This window comes from Rhinolophus sinicus, chromosome 17, assembly GCF_057876585.1.
Source record: "Rhinolophus sinicus isolate RSI-liver-muscle chromosome 17, RSI-T2T, whole genome shotgun sequence".
NCBI lineage: Eukaryota > Metazoa > Chordata > Mammalia > Chiroptera > Rhinolophidae > Rhinolophus > Rhinolophus sinicus.
Window position 1 is genome coordinate 87,624,719 of NC_142517.1, and position 18,206 is coordinate 87,642,924.

The 18,206-nt window shown below is 37.8% G+C and overlaps 1 protein-coding gene across 2 annotated transcripts in view; it reads left to right on the forward strand.

Annotated features, from left to right (window-relative positions):
• Window positions 1–228: 228 nt before the first annotated feature.
• Window positions 229–18,206, forward strand: part of VGLL3 (vestigial like family member 3) — a 50,094-nt gene continuing 32,116 nt past the window's right edge. Inside the window, exons 1-2 of one of the 2 annotated variants that reach the window (XM_019745441.3) lie at window positions 229–936; window positions 14,354–14,648. In XM_019745441.3, coding sequence (XP_019601000.1) covers window positions 811–936; window positions 14,354–14,648 — 421 coding nt within the window. In that variant the 5' untranslated portion in view covers window positions 229–810. The remainder of the gene's footprint in view (window positions 937–14,353; window positions 14,649–18,206) is intronic. The other variant, XM_019745442.3, reaches the window with a different exon arrangement.

Consider the following 18,206-nt stretch of genomic DNA (forward strand, 5'->3'; position numbering starts at 1 on the left):
TGGTACACTGGGCTTTCCTTTGGCCCTGGCTTCTGCGTTGGTATTCCCTGTGCAAGCTCCTTGGGGTGGGGAAGCCCTCGCCCAGGCGGCCAGGTGACGGAGACTGGGTGGGAACCCGCGGAGTTCCAAGGGCGCGGAGCCTCTCGCATACCATTCCCCTCCCACCACCATCCCAAGGCTGGGAGGCGGAGAGCGCTTCCAACTTCGCTCCAATCCGCAGCCGGCCCTTCCCGGGGTCCCCCTGCTGGGCGACCGGCCCGCTGCGGGCCGAGTTGGAGGAACTTTGCTGCGCTCCGCGTCAAAGCCTGGGGAGGCGAAGCGCTCCCCTCCTCCCCAGTCGACCCCTCCCTCTGCCACTGCCTCCTGATCCTCGCCCAGCCGGGAGCACTGGTGATAGGACGAGGCCGGGGCGTGCATTGTGTGTATGCAAACCAGAGCTCCGCTCCCCAGGGCTGCCCGACCTGGGCCAGGGCTGCAGCTGCAGCTGGCGCTGCCCTCACCGGAGCCGGGCACTGTCATGCCTCCGCCGCGAGGCGGGCCGCCGCGTCCCCAAGCCGCTATATAAGCGCGGGCAAGGGGACACCCGGAAGGGCTGAAGATGAAGGTGCCCGCGCACGGGCCCCCGCTGATTGCCAACCCTTCCCGAGCCCGCGCCGGGAGCGAAGCCCGCGGACGCCGAGGACCCGCCTTCGCCGCAGTAGCAGCTGGAGCAGCGAAAGAGGCGGCAGCTGCGGCGGCCGCTGCGGCGCCCATCGCGCGAGCGCGTAGAGAGGCGGCGGCAGCTCCGGGGCCGCCGCTGCCCCGGCTGCCATGAGTTGTGCGGAGGTGATGTATCACCCCCAGCCGTATGGAGCGCCCCAGTATCTGCCCAACCCTGTGGCAGCTGCAACGTGCCCCACAGCCTACTACCACCCGGCGCCCCAACCTGGCCAGCAGGTGAGTCACCGACCCGGCAGCCTACCGGGGGCGGAGGCGTGGGCGAGGGGTATAGAGAGTATCGGTGTGGGGCTTCGGCGACGTCCCGCCGGGACCTGTGGCACGGAGGATGCTCGGGGACCTGCGGAAGCGCCCTGCAGCAGAAAGCTATCAGAAGAGAGGAGGAGGAGAGGCTTCGGGAAGGGACGAGCCGCCGGGTGGAAGGGTGGGGATTCGAAGTGAGGCACTACCTGGCTGGGGGCTTCACTGAGCTGTTGTCACCGGAGCTCAGAGGCTACCTTCACAGCCACCCTAGCTCTTAGGGCTCAGTTCTCTGAAGCTCACCAAGGGCATCTGTCTTAGGAGTATGTGAGTAAACTTCCTTTAAACCAAATATTTTGTTTCCTTTGGAAAGGTAGAGTGTTTCAGGGTTTTCTTGATTAAGGGAATGAAATGTGTCACTGACATGGGGAGGCTACCTGGGCAGTGATCTCATGGAATGACCTTTCTGGGATTTTTATGGCAGAACTTGGATCTAGTGTACCGACTCTCAAAAATTACTAGAACTTCTGTGCAGAGTGTGTCTTCTTAAGTCTGCCACTTAGAGGACAGGGATTGATCCCCAAGTACCTCACTCCTTTTTTTTTTTTTTTTTTTTTTAATTAAATTTATCGAGGGAGGGGGCATTGGTTAATAACATTATATAAGTTGCAGGTGTAAAATTCTATAATACATCTTCTGCATATTGCATTGTGTGCTCACCACCCAAAGTTTAATCTCCTTTCCTCACCATATATTTGACCCCCTTCTTCATTTTTGCCCCACCCTCATTCACTTTTAATTCTATCAAAGCACATTTCAGTCTGTTGGAAGTGTGGTGTGGTGTGTGTGTGTGTGTGTGTGTGTGTGTGTGTGAGTGAGTGAGTGAGTGATCCTGTCCCTTTCTGGCCAAGAGGTAACCTTGGATCACTGGTACTTGTTCTCCAAGAGCAACTGAGAATGCTATTGATAAAAGGAGTTTGGGAACCAAATAGATGGCACAGTTCCTTTAGAAGGAAGAGTAGGGTTCTGGAGAATTTTGCATTAGGTACTCCTGGGCATTCCTCTCTGGACACCAATAGAGTGTGTGTCAAAGCTTACTTAGCTCTACATAAAACACATATATTAGTATGTGGCACTGGGTTATAACAAAAAAGGGTCCTCAGACTCTGGTAATTAGTGTGGGTTCATTTGATGAGACTAAAAAATATACTTATAGCAAAAATGTACTTATCAGGGAGCTAGATATGATTAGGAAACTACCATCCACAGAATTTATTGATTGACTTTGTTTAGTTTGTTAGGAACCATGTGCTTTATGGTGGTCTTAAGGGTTTGGCTCCTTAATTAATCTGGCCTTTAATTTCTGCATTTTCTTTACCTCTGTCTCTTTGCTAGATGTATAGTGCTGCTCTTTGGAAAGAAATTATAACTTCTGTTTAAAATTTGGGGACTGTGAAATTCATCTGTTTCTGAAAGGGTACCTGCTTCAGGTTTATCTGCCAAACAGTATAAATTACCTAGCACCAACCAGGGCAAAGGGTGAAGGAACCCTACTTTCTTGCTATTATTATTATTTAATATTCAGCAGCTTCAGCATTTCAAAGATTACTTTTGGGGTGGAGGATGGGAAAAGTTTTTTGTAGTTTGTGGTCCAGGGTGACAGATTAAAACATTTGGTTATATTGTTTGCTTTTCTTTGGCTTTAAATATAAAATATATACGTAATGGAGAAAACCACATAGGTACAAGTTAGGCAAGTGAGGCGAAGAGACGCTGGAAATCAGTTTATGTGTTTTATAAACACTGTATCCCAGATGAACCACCCTTTCTTCTTTTCCTTTCTTCTATCTCAAAGACTGTAAAGGCCTTCAATTACCAATTGGAATGTGGACAAGCAACAGACTCAAACTTTACTAAACACTCAGAAAGGTATTTTTTCCCCTTAAAAAATAACTTGAACTTGTAGAAGTTGTGGATGAGGTTTTATTTTCTAGAGTTGTGAAAATAATTCCATTAAAATATGAATCTGTGCTGGGGGTTAGAATCTTTGTAATATTTTTCAGCTATAAAATAAAATGCGGTATCAGAAAAATTATAAATCACTAATCATAAAATCTAGATTTTAATAAGAAAGAACTCCAGTCTTTTATTAACATGTGCAGTTGCCCCGAGACTCAGTTCCCAAATTTCATTCTTTCGCTAAGACCATCAACAAACTGAAGGATGAGTGAGCTTTCCCTTTTATCGGATCTGTTCACAGGGATGAGTGGCACCTATTAGTAAATAACGATCAACTCCTATACTTCAGACTTCTGTAGATATTGTTTGAGTAGATATTAGGTTGAGTTGACTTTAATAACTTAGTTGAGAGGCGTGCTTGGAAATTTTCATGCTGCTTTTACCAAAATGGCCTGTTCAAAATTATTTGGTTAAAAAAAAAATAAAAAAGTGTAAAGAAACTGTTTGACTCTACCTGACTAGTAAATTATAAAGAGACTTGATAGGGTAACTACTGTTCTGTTACTTTCAGGAGTTTATTTTGATGACCTATATTTTCTATTGGAAAAAAGAGTACATCAGGAAATTCTTATCAGGCTGACAACATTTTTAGACTGTGCGGAGCGTGGGTGAAATGGGACTAATATTGGCTTGGCCCTCATGCAGTCATCTGAGAATACATATTTTGGTTGTTTTTGCATTCCATAAGGTTTTATCATTATTATCCATGAAGATTGTTTTCTCCGTACATGGGAAGTGACCCCTAATAGCATCTTGCCTGGGAGACAAAAATAAGGGCTACAACTTCTACTGCATTTGAAACATTGATTTGTTGAGGAGAAAAAAGGAAAAGAAGCAGGGAAAAAAATGGTAGCATTATAAAGAAAGTTTAATGGTCATTTATAAAATGTTAGAAAAGAGAACATTAAAGTTGTGTATTACTTGTATATTCAACTGTAGTAGTGTATCTTTGAACTGATTTTTTCCCTCAATTCTGTGTAGCTTTGAAGTCTTTGTAAATTAGCATATTAAAATGGTTTATTATGATGGATTTTAACATAGGTATATTTTTTCCTTTTAATGTATGATCATATAGCTGACAGTTCTTTTTGAAATAGAACTTCACACTCCAGGCATGTGTACTCTCAGCCTTTCCTATACAAGCACAAATGTTCACTTGCAATTTTAAGTTTAGTTGTTTTTATTGAACATATGATACATTGCAGGTGGGCAATAGGTTAATGTCTTAAAAACATAGTTAACTGCATATAAATCAGGCTGAACTGTAATGTGTTACTTAGGCATGCAGTAGGCTAAATGAATCAAAGTAAGATGTAAATATGTCTGAAGAATAAATGTTATAGTCCCTGATGTTAATTCCTAGAAATTGTGTAGCTGTGCATAAATCTTACAGTGTGCTCTACAGAGCTAAGCTCCCTCCTCCTCGTGCTCACGATCCCTTCATAGTCTATACGTCAGTCCCCAACCTCTCCTCCAGAGAACTCTTGACTCAGTCTCTCAGCACATGCTCTGAAGGCATGATGACACAGTACAGCGTGTGCAGAAAGACATGCACTTGTATTCTAACTGAGCATAGGAACCAAGAAAAAAACTTTCAAAATTTGTGTCAGGAAAAACTGAGGGAAACAATATGAAATCATAGATTTCCTTCATACGCAGTGGATTTCTGAAATGTAGACAGTCTATTGTTGTCTAATCCCCCCCACCTCCATATATTCATAATGTTAACATTAGGAAGATACTTAAAGCAAACCTTTCAGAATTGTGTAGTTTATGGATGAGATAGTAGAAGTAGAAAACAATCACTAGTTTTCTAAGTGTGTGTAGGAGTTTTTAGCAATCACATTGTGGGCTTCGTGTAAGTTAGAGCCTAGTATTTACTCTGTCCTCCTCAAGGGTGACCACTGGGTGAATCTGCATGTGTGCTTTCACTTAAAAGAATGAAATGCCCTTGGGAGGCAGAACTCCAGTTTTAAGTTTGTAGGGAGTTTTTTCAAACTCTGTTTTGGACTCTGCCACCTTGTTTAGGTCATAAAACCTCTCTGAGATTCTGTTTGTCAGGGGCAAAAAAACAAACAAACTGGAAAAACATGCCTCAAGCCCTTCTTTTACAATTGGGAAAATGGATATTCATAGAGCTGAAATGCCTGGCTAAAGATCTCAAAGCTAATTGGTGACAAAATTAGAACCATCAGAATCTCCTACTCCCCAATGTAGCATCTTTCCACAATGTCATGCAGTCTCCTAAGCTTTTTTTTTTTTCACTATTGCACAATAAGCTTATTTTTGTCTTTCGTGCTCCAAATCAACTTTTTTGATAAAGAAGATTAATATGCAGTAGATTCTTTGGCCTTGGAGCTTGAAATTCTTTCCAAGTCCTTGGTAGTGTACATTTTTAGTTTAGGCATTCCAAAGTCCTTTTGCAAGCATTTGTATTATGCTAATGACTTTTGCTATCCATGCTATATCCTTCGTTGATGAGGCAGAATTTCTACTTAGCAAATGAACATTTATTTATTTAAAATAATATGCAGGAAGTGGTATTAATAGTCAGCATTAAGTGCCTCATATATCATTGCTATTCCAACATAAGTTTAGATTCGTTAAGCGCAAAAAATACAATTATGTCTCAGAGAGTTTCAAGACATAGTCAACTTATTTAAGGTAGAGGATCTAATTTTCTTGCAACCGTAAGCAAAGACTTAAGTGGATTTATAAGAGTTCATACAGGACTTCTTTGAGAAAGAACAGCCCCTATAATTCCACACTACACAAATTAACTTGACTACAGAGACTTAGAAGCTTAAAACGCCCCACAGTTTTATGTTCTCAGTAACGTTCCAGCCAGAAGACTCAAAGCTAGAGAAAAAAATTAAACTTTAAAATAATTAAATTGAACTGTTGTCTCTGGCAGTCCACCAGAATGGAGATTACAATAATGATAGTAAGGGCAGGCTTGAAATCTATAAAATCATGCGTAGTGAGGATATGTTCACCAGGAAACCAAATGCTAGGACAAGGTAATACTTGTTGGAAATTTAAGTGTTTCAGATAAATGTAAGGAAGGCTTACTTTACCTAGCACTTATTAAGTCTCACATCTCACGAAGTTGGGATGGCAGGGTCATGGCCCATATAAAGGAAGTGAGGGTGTTCAGAGGGTAGGACCATCCTATGCAGTGACTCTTTGGGCTATTACAGAAGTGATGCTGAGCTGACCTTGTTGAGTAGTGTGTATATATCTGTCTTATATCTTTCTGTGCAAAGGGAATTTTCAGTGAGACTGAAAATATGCTCAGGATGCTTAGGGGCAGATCCTAAAGCAAATTTGTGAGTGAGGTGACTGTCATTTTAAAACCTGGGTGCTAAACTTAGATCCAATTCCCATAAGCTCTGTTTCCAGTTAGCTTTTTAAAAAAAATCAAAACTAATACATTTGATAATAGATAATAACTTAAGGTATTATTTCCAGAAAAAACATCTTCATTCAAGAATCAGGGGCTCTTTAATACTTGAACACCAATCTCTGGCAGAGACAAGTGAAAGAAATAATTTTGGGCAAAGCCGTGCCCTGAATCATTCAAAAAGCTTATCTTTAAGCAGCTGGATTTCTGCTTTAACTATTCATTTTGGAAGACCTAAGGGTACCTTGTACTATGAGACTCAAACATCGGCTTCTAGAAATAAGTCACAAATGCCGTATTTATAGGTATTTCAGTGGATACCAGATTTATGCCAGTAATTTACAAGTGTGGTCTGAACTGGGGTAACTGAACTATTTTTCATTTATCTCATACTTTAGAAGAGGAAAAGAAAGCATGACCTAAAGTAACAGGTGTCCTTTTCCTCTTCACAAAATATGGTTTTAGTATGCCAAAACACTTGTCCATGTGGGATTTAGTGGGGGTACCCAAATGATGCATCCTTTCTTGTTATTGTGAACATAAAGGAAGCACCAAAACTAATTCCTAAGATTTGGTCTAGATGACCCATGTCTGGAAATGAATTACTCTTCAATGGTCTGTAGGGTTTTTTTGGCTAGTGTCCTGCAAAATTAGAAGAGGCAGCCAATGGAAGGAAGAAAATTAAGTGTGAATTTTTCTAGAGCTCCAACATGTTGCTTATTAGGATATAGAATTGGACAACACCTTTGAGATAATCAAGTCAAAATTCCTTATTTTCAAAAGAGGAAGCTGAGGGCCAAAGGGTTAGTCAGACTCATGGACTAGCTTTGGTTAAATCCTTTCTCTCATTGCAGTTCCTTCTATTGTGTTCCCTTCCCATCTGGGCTGCCTTAGAAACAAGAAAACAATTAGTAATTTACCAAACGTTACCTTCTTACTTTTCTTATTTAAAAATTTTTGACTATTAGCTACTTAGAGAAATAACACGATTAGCTGTATGGATAAACCATGAGGTTCTGTTTATTTTCCATGGCCCTTACAATGCTTTCCTGACAAACTATGAGTAGTTTGAGTTTTAGGGACAGGCTATGGCTTTCATCTTTGTGGCTCCAAGTCTTTGCACAATTACTAACACAAAATATGAATTAATTGACAATTCAGTGAATAACAGAGAAATTAAAAAAAAAAATGAAATCATACCGTAAGCTAGTAATAGAATTGTACAAACATACCAGACATTTGTACATCAGAAACCGTTGTTCCATTCAAAGTAGTCAGTTGGGAGAGAATATGTACCCTTATTTTGTGATCATTGCTTAAAACATTTTGGGAATGAAAATTTTGAAGTTCTCTCTAAGCCTCTGGCACATTTTTTGGAAAATATTGAAAACTGGAAAAATTTCATTCGTGGAGGGGGATGGGTTTGATTTTTCATAATGACCAGAATTATTGAGAGGCAAGTGTGTCAAAAATAGCTGATCATGTTAAGTAATATTATTTTTAGTTTATTCCTTCCTACTGTAAAGAAAAATAAAAACAAACAAACAGAATCTCAAGGTGTGACTGTATCTCACAAATTGGCTCAGTTCGCATTTCCAAAATAGGATTTTCAGAAAAATGGCAAGTAATTGTATTATGTATCTGAATTGCCAAGGGGACAATACAGTTTCTAAATTTTAATTAATTAATTAATTTTTATTGTTAGTTTCAGCTGTACAAAGCAATGTAGTGATTAGATACTTATACACTTCACAAAGTAATAACCCCAACAAGTCTATTACCCATCTGACGCCATACACAGCTATTACAATACCATTAATTATATTACCTAAGCTGTACTTTATATCCCATGACACTAATTTTTTAAAAATTATAATTGCATTCAATATTATTTTATATTAGTTTCAGTTTCAGGTATATTGCGTAGTGGTTAGACATTTATATAATTTATGAAGTGATCTTCCCAATAAGTCTACTACCCAGCTGACATTATAGTTTTTATAATATTACTGACTATATTTCCCATATTGTATTTTACAACCCTGTGACTAATTTGGGACTAACAATTTGTACTTCCTAATCCCTTCACCTTTGTTACCCATCCTCCCAACCCCCCCTCCCTTCTAGCAACCATCAGTTTGTTCTCTATATCTGTGAATCTATTTCTGTTTTGTTCATTTGTTTATTCTGTTCTCTAGATTCCATATATAAGTGAGATCATATGGTATTTGTCTCTCTCAGTCTGACTTATTTCACTTAGCATAATACCCTGGGACGATACATTTTTAGATAGAAAAGTTCAGTTTCATCTAGATATACATATATTTTGAAGAGTATTGCATTACTTAATAGCCATCCTCTGATATGTTTTTTTTTAATTATTTTTTTCAGTTCCAGTTGACATTCAATATTACTTTATATTAGTTTCAGGTGTACAGCATAGTGGTTAGACATTATATAATTTATTCAGTGTTCCCCTCTGATATGTTTACGTATCTAATTTTTTAAATGCATTAACTTTAGATTCTCCTTAGTTAGCATGCGATGCCATGCTGACTCTGCACTTCTGTTTATGTGTTCAGTTAAAATAAATATCATATAGAGACTCATTTTTTTCGGTCTGTTTTCTTGGCACATGCTTTGTAGTCAGACAGAAATAGGTTCTAATCCCTTCTCTGCCATTTACTATTTAGATGGTCCTAGCCAAGTAAGTCAGTACTTACATATGTAAATTGGGAATAATTACTTAGACAAAAGATTTGTGAGTATGAAAAAGTTCATTAAATACATACACACACAGACACACACACACACACACACACACACACACACACACACACAGAGGGTGCCAAAAAAATGCATACACATTTTAAGAAAGGAAAACAACTATTAAAATTGTAATACTCAATATATACCTATAACAAAAGATGAATATAAGTCACGTTTGACTTCTGCAATTACAAGAGGTGCTCAAAGGGGTTACTATCAGCGTCCAGACACTTCTGATTAGGTTGAACTACTGCTTGAGCAAGGTTGACCAGTGTCCACTTGTATACATTTGTTTTGGCACCCCCGATATATATACTGGGGGTGCCAAAAAAATGTATACACATTTAAGAGATGTTATCTATGCTCAAGCAGTAGTTTGCTGTAATCAGAAGTGTCTGGACACTGATGGGGACCACTTTGAGCACCTCTTGTAACTGCAGAAGTCAAATGTGACTTGTATTTATCTTTTGTTATCTGTATATTTAATACAGTTTTCTCCTTTCTTAAAATATGTATACATTTTTTGGCTATATATATATATATATATATATGTATATATATATATATATGTATGTATATGTATATGTGTGTGTGTGTGTATATATATATATATATATATATATATATATATATCTGTGGCACATCTTCCTTATCCTGACCCACCCTCCCATAACCTGATTCCTTCTCTTCCAGGTAGGCTAAGGATCAAAATTTCAAGTCTCGCTGAAATTTAAAAAAAAATCTGTTATCCAAATGAATTCAGAAAAATACGATCAAAGAGCAATGCACCACGTTTATGAACTTCACAGTTTTGAAACCATTACTCCTGGTTAGTGGTCCGTCCTTACCGTGTTTCCCCGAAAATAAGATCTAACCAGAAAATAAACCCTAGCATGATTTTTCAGTGTGCTCGTAATATAAAATAAGCCCTAATTTGTCTTTTGGAGCAAAAATTAATAGAAGACCCGGTTTTATTTTTGGGGAAATACGATGAGACCAGGTCTTGTATTAATTTTTGCTCCAAAAGATACATTAGTGCTTATTTTATATTACGAGCATCCTGAAAATTCATGCTAGGGTTTATTTTCGGGGAAACATGTTATAGGCTCTAAGCATGTTTCAAACATTAAAAAAAAAAAGCAAAAAGCTGTTTCCAAATATCCAATGATTCATTAAAATACTTTTGTTTCCTTAGGAAAAAAAGTTTCCACATACGCACAGTAATCATTTGGCATTTGGTAGGCTTAAGCCTGAGGGAGTTAGTGGTATTTGGCTCCTGACATGGAAGTCTTTCTCTTGTCAGACAAACCCTTTCCCCTGCACATTCCTGTGTGAGTTTGTTTCTGTTGAGCCCGATGGCAGGCTGCGAGGTGGCTGGGTATGGTTTGCGCTGCCTGGCCGCCTTCTTCACTGATCCTTTGACCTCTTCCTGAGTTAGTTCTAACTTTGTGGCTATCAAATCCCTCATTGTTTCATTTAACTTGGGTGTCATTTTACCTGGGCAGCAAGTGTCATTACTCTGAGATGAGAATGAGTAATGTGCATTACATAAACCAACTTGTAGTTTTTCAAGTCCCTTTTGATGGCTTCTTTATGTTTGTTAACAATTCTTCAGGGTCTCCTAAGAAAAGCATAAACATTTCTGAGTGATTTGGATCTGTTTAGAAAGTGATTGCGCATTTTGAGAAAAATATGAACGAGATTGCTTTTTAAACTTGATTCAGGAAATCTAGGTTTTGATGATTTGAGATTTAGTCAGTACATTTTGAATTTTCTATGTTATTCTCAACAAAGAAGATAACACTAAGGAAGTTTCTTTCCAAAGAACAAACACCAAGGCAATACAGAAAAGCACACAAGTAACATACTTAGTTTCTTTTATTTTTCAAAAAAGCAAAGAATTGATTTATTGTCACTGGAGCACAGATAACAAAAAGGCTTAAGAGTCTATGGAGATGAGTGTCAGGATGTTGTGACTGTCAACATATGAATCAACTGCTGTCTAAATTCCGTGTTCTGTTTTCTTCATGCTCACACTTAGTGTTAGAAAAATGTATGCAAATTAAGTGTTAGCCTTTTAGGTAGTAGCCAGGCCATTTGGATACTTTAGAATTCTCCCTTTAAAGTTGATTTTGACAGTGAGGATATAAATTGTGTGTGTGTGTGTGTGTGTGTGTGTGTGTGTGATACAAATATTTAAATTGATTCACTATAATTTGTGAAAATTGACCCAACTTTATCTGAAAAAGTACAAGAGGGAATGAATGATAGGTATGTGCTTTGCCAACCCTTCCTATTGGTAGGTATGTCATAGGCTCCTTTCCATTTTATTTGTTTGATAGTCTCCAAGCAAATTTATATAATTAGTAGAAGACTTGCTTTAAAGAGCTGGGAGAGAGAAAAAGAAAGTATATTTAATCATTCCAAAAATTTTTACTTAAATAGAGGAGTCAATATAGATATTTTATAGAACCACAGGTGTTTGTATAGCAAAATAAATAACGTCAGTATATTTTTATATAAATGCATATGTGTATATACAGACATATTACATATATATGAAATATAAAGAATATGGAGAATCAATGCATCCATTGACAAAAGAATGGTTTTTAGAAAATAGATTATACAAGGTCTTTTGATACAATAGCAAATTTTGCTCATTTTCCCTATTTCATATGGAAAAAGTATGTAATTTTTAGATTAATTTATTTGTATCCAGCCATTCAACAATGGTTGAAAAAGAATAACATGACATTATTTTGCATTTAGAAAATTATGTAATCTTAAATAGATTGAAAATCTATAGATTAAATTCAATTTCTATCAATTAAAAAATGAAGATATTTTATTATTGCTATTGGTCATGACACTATGCTACATTTATATCCAATTTTGCAGTTTACATATTTTTACATATATGAAACTTTAATTTTATTTCATCCAATAATTAGTTGCTAATTGGGTTAACATAAAACATTGCCTTTCTTTGCATAATTAACATACCCAGGGCTTTTTCATTTAAAGAATAAATGTTAAAATTAAACAAATGAAGCAATAGCTATAAAACTCAGTTCTTACAAACTGATGTTGAGCTGGACGTTAACAGGAAAATGAAGTCAGTTTCATAGAAAATAATGAACTCTTGTGGACAGTGAAGCCACTCTGTAGATCAGTTTTAATTTCCTTCTCATATAAAAACTGCTTCTTTCTAATATGCCAGAGTGTTCGGCAGAGAGTGTGTGTATATTGCTTAAAATGGTATGACTTCAAGTCATATGTGCCCAAATAGTACTGTGATGTGACTAATAAATCATAATATGCATTTAATTTTATATAATGGAATTTAAAGCTAGGAGTAACCTTAGAGGTCATTTAGACCAATCTCCTCATTTTATACATAACCTATGTTATTGTGCTGCTTTTACTGTTAAAGTAAAATATACCCATGTTTAAATCTGTGCAAAACAGATTGTAAGAAATATAACCACTCAGTCATTACAATCACCTATTCATCGGAGAGGCATATTCACTCACAAGGAATGAATTATCTATTTATCAACAAGTGGTAATCATATTGACACAAATTATAAATAAAAAGCAATACATATATTTATAAGTAGCAGCCTTAAATAATAACCAGGAGCTCATAAGCTCATAATATACCTGAACATTTCAGGATCTACCTCACACAAGAACAACATATTCATTGCTAGTGGGAAAGGGTTTAATTTACTGAATGATGCATTTATAATTTGGAGCTGTAGCTTTCCAAGCTAGTAATTACATTAGAAACATAAGAGTCTGGGTTATGTGTTTTGATAACATTTGCAAAACTAGAACAATTTATTTTTTTCAACTCACATTCATTTTCCAGCATGCATTTTTTTCTGGAATTGGAAAAAAAATGGCATGACAAAGAATCAGGTTTTGCAGGTATACAATGACAGAAAGCTCCTTGTGTCATTACAATAATGAGTTTTATAATCTTTAGCATTATCTTCTTATATCTACTTCACATTGAAGTTGCTGATTATAGAAATAATATGTGTGCAATGAAAAATGTTTGGAAATATTGAAAAGCAGGAATAAGAAAATAACAACCAGAAATTTACCACCCAGAAATACAATACAAAGCATAACATTTTGGTGATTTTTCTTCCAATAGTAGATACCCGTCCCCTGCCTTCCTCCAACATATATATGTACACGCATGTGTACACCTGCATAGTTTTATTATGCATTCTGGCTCCATCACTTACGTGCTCTGTGAGCTTTGGCAAGTTACTTCACATCTCTGTGCCCCAGTTTCTTCATCTTTAAAATATGGATAGTATCAATAACCATGTTACAGAATTGTAAAGATTAAATGGGATAGCAAATATAAAGTCTCATAAGAGTGACTGGAATAATATACATTAGTTGTTATTATCACTAGGTCATATGTTTAAAAAAGATTTATAAATTATCCAAACTTTCTCATTTTTATTTGAAAGGCACACTAGCCATTGCTAGTATCTTGTATTATTTTCTGTAAGGCATGACGATACCTTTTTTCACTGCTCTATGATAATGGTGGTAAGTGGAACATCTGAAAAATATGTTCCATGCAAAATGGATCTTCACACAGACTTAGTTTGTCATTTTAGTTCGATTTTGGAGAAATGAATTCAGCATATCTGCCAAATCTTTTTATAAGATGCTATATTCTGTTTTTGTTTTAGTTTATCTCATTTATAAAAAGCTTTTTTTCTTCTTCACCCCACCCGTAGACAATTAGGCCTTCTATCCCCTATTTCTCCCTGTCCCAAAGTATAATGTTGCTGCACATTAAATATTTAAAATAAAAAAACAACATGGGATGGAATTTGTCATTGTTTTTTTTTAAGTCACTCTCCTTTTGGTCTATCTAGATTTAAAAATAAAATAAAAAACAAAAACAAAACCTTTTACATTCTGAAAATATACTATGTAATAACGGACTTTTTTGTTGTTGCTAAATTTGAAATAACAAACGTTTTTCCCCCCAGGGTGGGAAGGAGAAGGCTGGTTTGGGGAGGGGGGAGGGAGATGGAGTAGCGCAGATGAAGGAGACTCAGTCTGCGAACATATGTTACCATGTAGATGTTTTTAAGTGACAAGTGAACTAGTTGATGCGCTTTGACAGACTGTCTTTGATACCGTGTTTTGTTTATTCCATCCCAGAGGAAGTTAGCGGTATACAGCAAGATGCAGGACTCTCTGGAAGTCACCCTTCCCAGCAAACAAGAGGAGGAGGAGGAGGATGAGGAGGAGGAGGAGGAGGAGCAGGAGCAGGAGAAAGACCAGCCTGCCGAGATGGAGTACCTTAACTCTCGCTGTGTCCTTTTCACTTATTTCCAGGGAGACATTGGGTCAGTAGTGGATGAACACTTCTCAAGAGCTTTGGGCCAAGCCAGCACCCTCCATCCAGAATCTGCCATTTCCAAAAGCAAGATGGGGCTATCCCCCCTCTGGCGAGGTAAGAATTCAAAAGCAGAGGCTCTCCAGGGCCCTGTGTCTGTTTCGCAACCGCCTGTACCAGGTTCCAGCTGGAGACTTGCGCCCCGTAGGACGGATATCCACTTGCTTTTTAATTTTTAAGGACAGCAAGGAATTTCTTTCAGACAAACAGCTGGATCGGTTTTGTCACATGTGGAATGCAGGGTTGGAAAGGATGCAGTCACACCCCTTAAATTCCTCATGGAAAGTAGTGATGCAACCAGCCGGCGTTTATAGTGGCAGGATCCAGCTGCGAGGCACCATTCCTTAAGCCCCGATGGCCCAATTTGGATCTCTAAATAATAGGCGTGCCTGGATCAGCTTGTAAAAATTAGCTCTTGCTCATTCCACTAGGTGCTACGTGGTGGCATAGCCGAGATCTGAATCTGACCCAGGAATACAAACTTTGAAAGCCTTCTGTGTTCTCTTGATAGTTCTCTCTGTCCTGCTTTGTTGTGGTATTAACTCTTTGTAGTGTACAATCCAGACATTATTGGCTGACTATACCTACATGGTTTAGACGATTGTTTTTACCTTGGTAAAGTAAAAACAGTAGATCGGGCATCCTCTTCTTTATTTCTCTCTATAGAGGTCACAGAGGTGTGTTTGAATCTGAGTGCTACCTCACTGAAAATTGTTGGGTGACATCTTAATTGGTGTGATTATAAGGTTAGAGAAAAAAATAGTACTTCATTCCAATGATAGTTTTAAGAAATGTGTTATGAATGTTTTTTTCCTGAACTTGCCAGGTTACAGGCAGTGTCTAGTAAAGTGGTTCTCAAAGTGTGGTTTCCAGGTGTGGGAACATTGACACCACGTAGGAGCTTATTAGAAATACAGATTCTTGGGCCACACCCCAGACCTACTAAATCAGAAACTCAGGGGCAGAGTAATCTGTGTTTTAACTAGTCCTCCCAGTATGATTCAGAGGCAGGCTCAAGTTTGACAATCATCGATCTAGTGCTGTTAAAACTACAGACTGTAGGCCCCTTAACTCACACCTACTGAATCAGAGTCTCTAAAGGAATGCTCTGGGAATCATACTTTAGCAAGTGCCCAGGTGATCCTATGCTGAGGAAAGGCTGCTCACCTGTGGTAGGCTACATGTGGGGGGCAGGTGAGAGGCGATGGGTGGTCGGGCCCCTCTCAGCATCAGAGGAATGGTTCCACTCCATTGTGGGAGAGGTCTTGGCTGTATGAAATTGCTGGGCCTAATTTGTAGATATGATGCTTTTTTCTCCCCTCCCTCCCTCCCTCCCTTCCTTCTTTCCCTCTTTGTAGTAAATATGAAGAACTCTAAGATACGGAGTGACTATAGAGGGGAAGGTGGAGTACAAACTCAAATGACTGAGACCTTGATAGAGGTGGCTTGGGAAGCATCACCACAGATTTGATTAGGACATATTACAGACTTCCCACAAGAACTGAGAACTAAGTCCTTGGAAACCTAAGATATTATGGAATCAACCGATTCCCTATTTGATAGCGATAGTGAATATGTTTAATAACTTGTACAGGGTGAAAATGTGAAAATTTCAGTTAATTACTGGCTTTAATGAATAGTTTGTTCTATCAATAATAAATCCTATCAAGATAATCCGTCCTAGGAGAATAATTAATACAATGCCTATTTCTTTTAGTATACTGGCATTGGCAACCTAGCAATCATTTAACGTGAAATGTAGGAATGTGAGCCCCAAATCATAACTAGAGGTGAGAATGATTTGTCTATGGTATCAAAACCAGCATAGTTTTAAGTGACATGTTGTATATATGTAAAAACTCTACAATTCAGTGTTTTTCCCGTAATCTGCATGACTGAATAGAGAAGACCTTTGGACAGGTGTCAAATTGCAATATAGAAAGGGTGGATAATGGTAATGATTTAGTAACTAGTATTACAATTTTCTTGGCATTATCTTAAATTTGGCCTTTAAATCTATCTCTTGTTTCATTCATTGAATTGTACAGCAAATATTTATTAAAGTCTTACTGTAGTCTAGGTGGTGGGGAAATATCAGTGAACAAGAAAGTCTAAGACTCTACACTCATGGAGCTTTCCAGTAAAAGAGACAGATAATAAATATATAATGAAATGCAAGGTACTATTTTACTTAGGGTGATAATAGGTGCGCTCTCTGATGCCATCCCAGTTGAGCACAGACATGAGGGAAAATAAGAAGCACATGAATATCTAGGGGAAATTATTCAAGGCAGAGGCAACAGCCCATAGAAAGGCCCTAAGTAATGGCTGAGCTTATAGTATTTAATGAGAAGCAAAAATGCTGGCCACGAGAATTTTTACAGCTTTCTATGTCTATTTAATTTATCAGAGTAGCCCTTAGTAGTCCTAGTTATTGCACATCATTTTCCCCGAACACTCGGGATAACGCATTTCTATACAGAAGATCTGGAATAAATATGAATTGAACGATGAAGTGACTGAATATTAAATGAACCAAGTACATACCATGTACCCTGGATTAGAAAACAAAACAGTCCTTAATAGAAAATTATTAGTAATAAGTTGTATGAAATCTTTAATTACAGTTTTCTTATTTATAAAACAAGGAGGTTGAATTGAGTGATTGTTGAAATATTTTCTCTGTAAAGTTTTGTGATTTCAAATGTATAATTTACTTTCCATTTGTGCATAGAACTTGACCATAGTTGTTTCTAGTTGTAAATCAGTCAGTTTTAGACAAACATATACAACTTGGATACGATTCATAGATTCACAAAATAAAGATTTTGTTAATAATATCTTAAAGACAGGTATAATAAATTGAGATTCCCATGTGTGAAGAGAGTGAAGAGAGTTATTGGGGATTTTGTATTAATTGCCAAAGCAATACAGGTTTGAATAATGCAGTCTTTGCATTCTTTTCATTTTGGGTTCAGGTTTGGGCCTTATTACTGTCTGGTTGCAATGTGATTTTGCATTAATTACTTAAAATATCTCTGGGCTCAACTTTATATAATATGTGTTTGCCGTTACCCATTTTCTAGGGTTATTGTCAAGACTCTTTAAATAATGTATATAAATAATTTGGCATAGGGCTTGAAGGAAGGTGCTAAATCAAGGTCAGATGCATTTTTTCTCTTACTTGAGTTTCCACTCATTTTGCGCATGTGAGTAAAATACCAACCTTGGGTTTCTATACAGAAACGTTGTTTTGGAAGTTTGTGTTTCTGGCAAAAACACAGTGTCTTGGACATATAGGTCCTCAAAGCTATTGACAATGTTGATGGTCATGACAACAGTACTTTTGCGGTAGCTGCTGGACAGCTGTATTAAATTAAAGGGTCTAATTTACGGCACAAAGATTTTTAAAGTGCTGCACAAGTGCTACAGTGCTACAAAGGAATTTAAAACTGAATCATGATTGATGGCAGAATATATTTACACAGTAAATCTTTAGACAAGAGTAGATGTCAGCTAATAATGGAAAATGGTCATACTTGAAATGTATAACTTGATGACGTGAGGGAAATCCTCTTTAGGTGTTGTGCAACTGTTAGGCAAACAATTGACAAG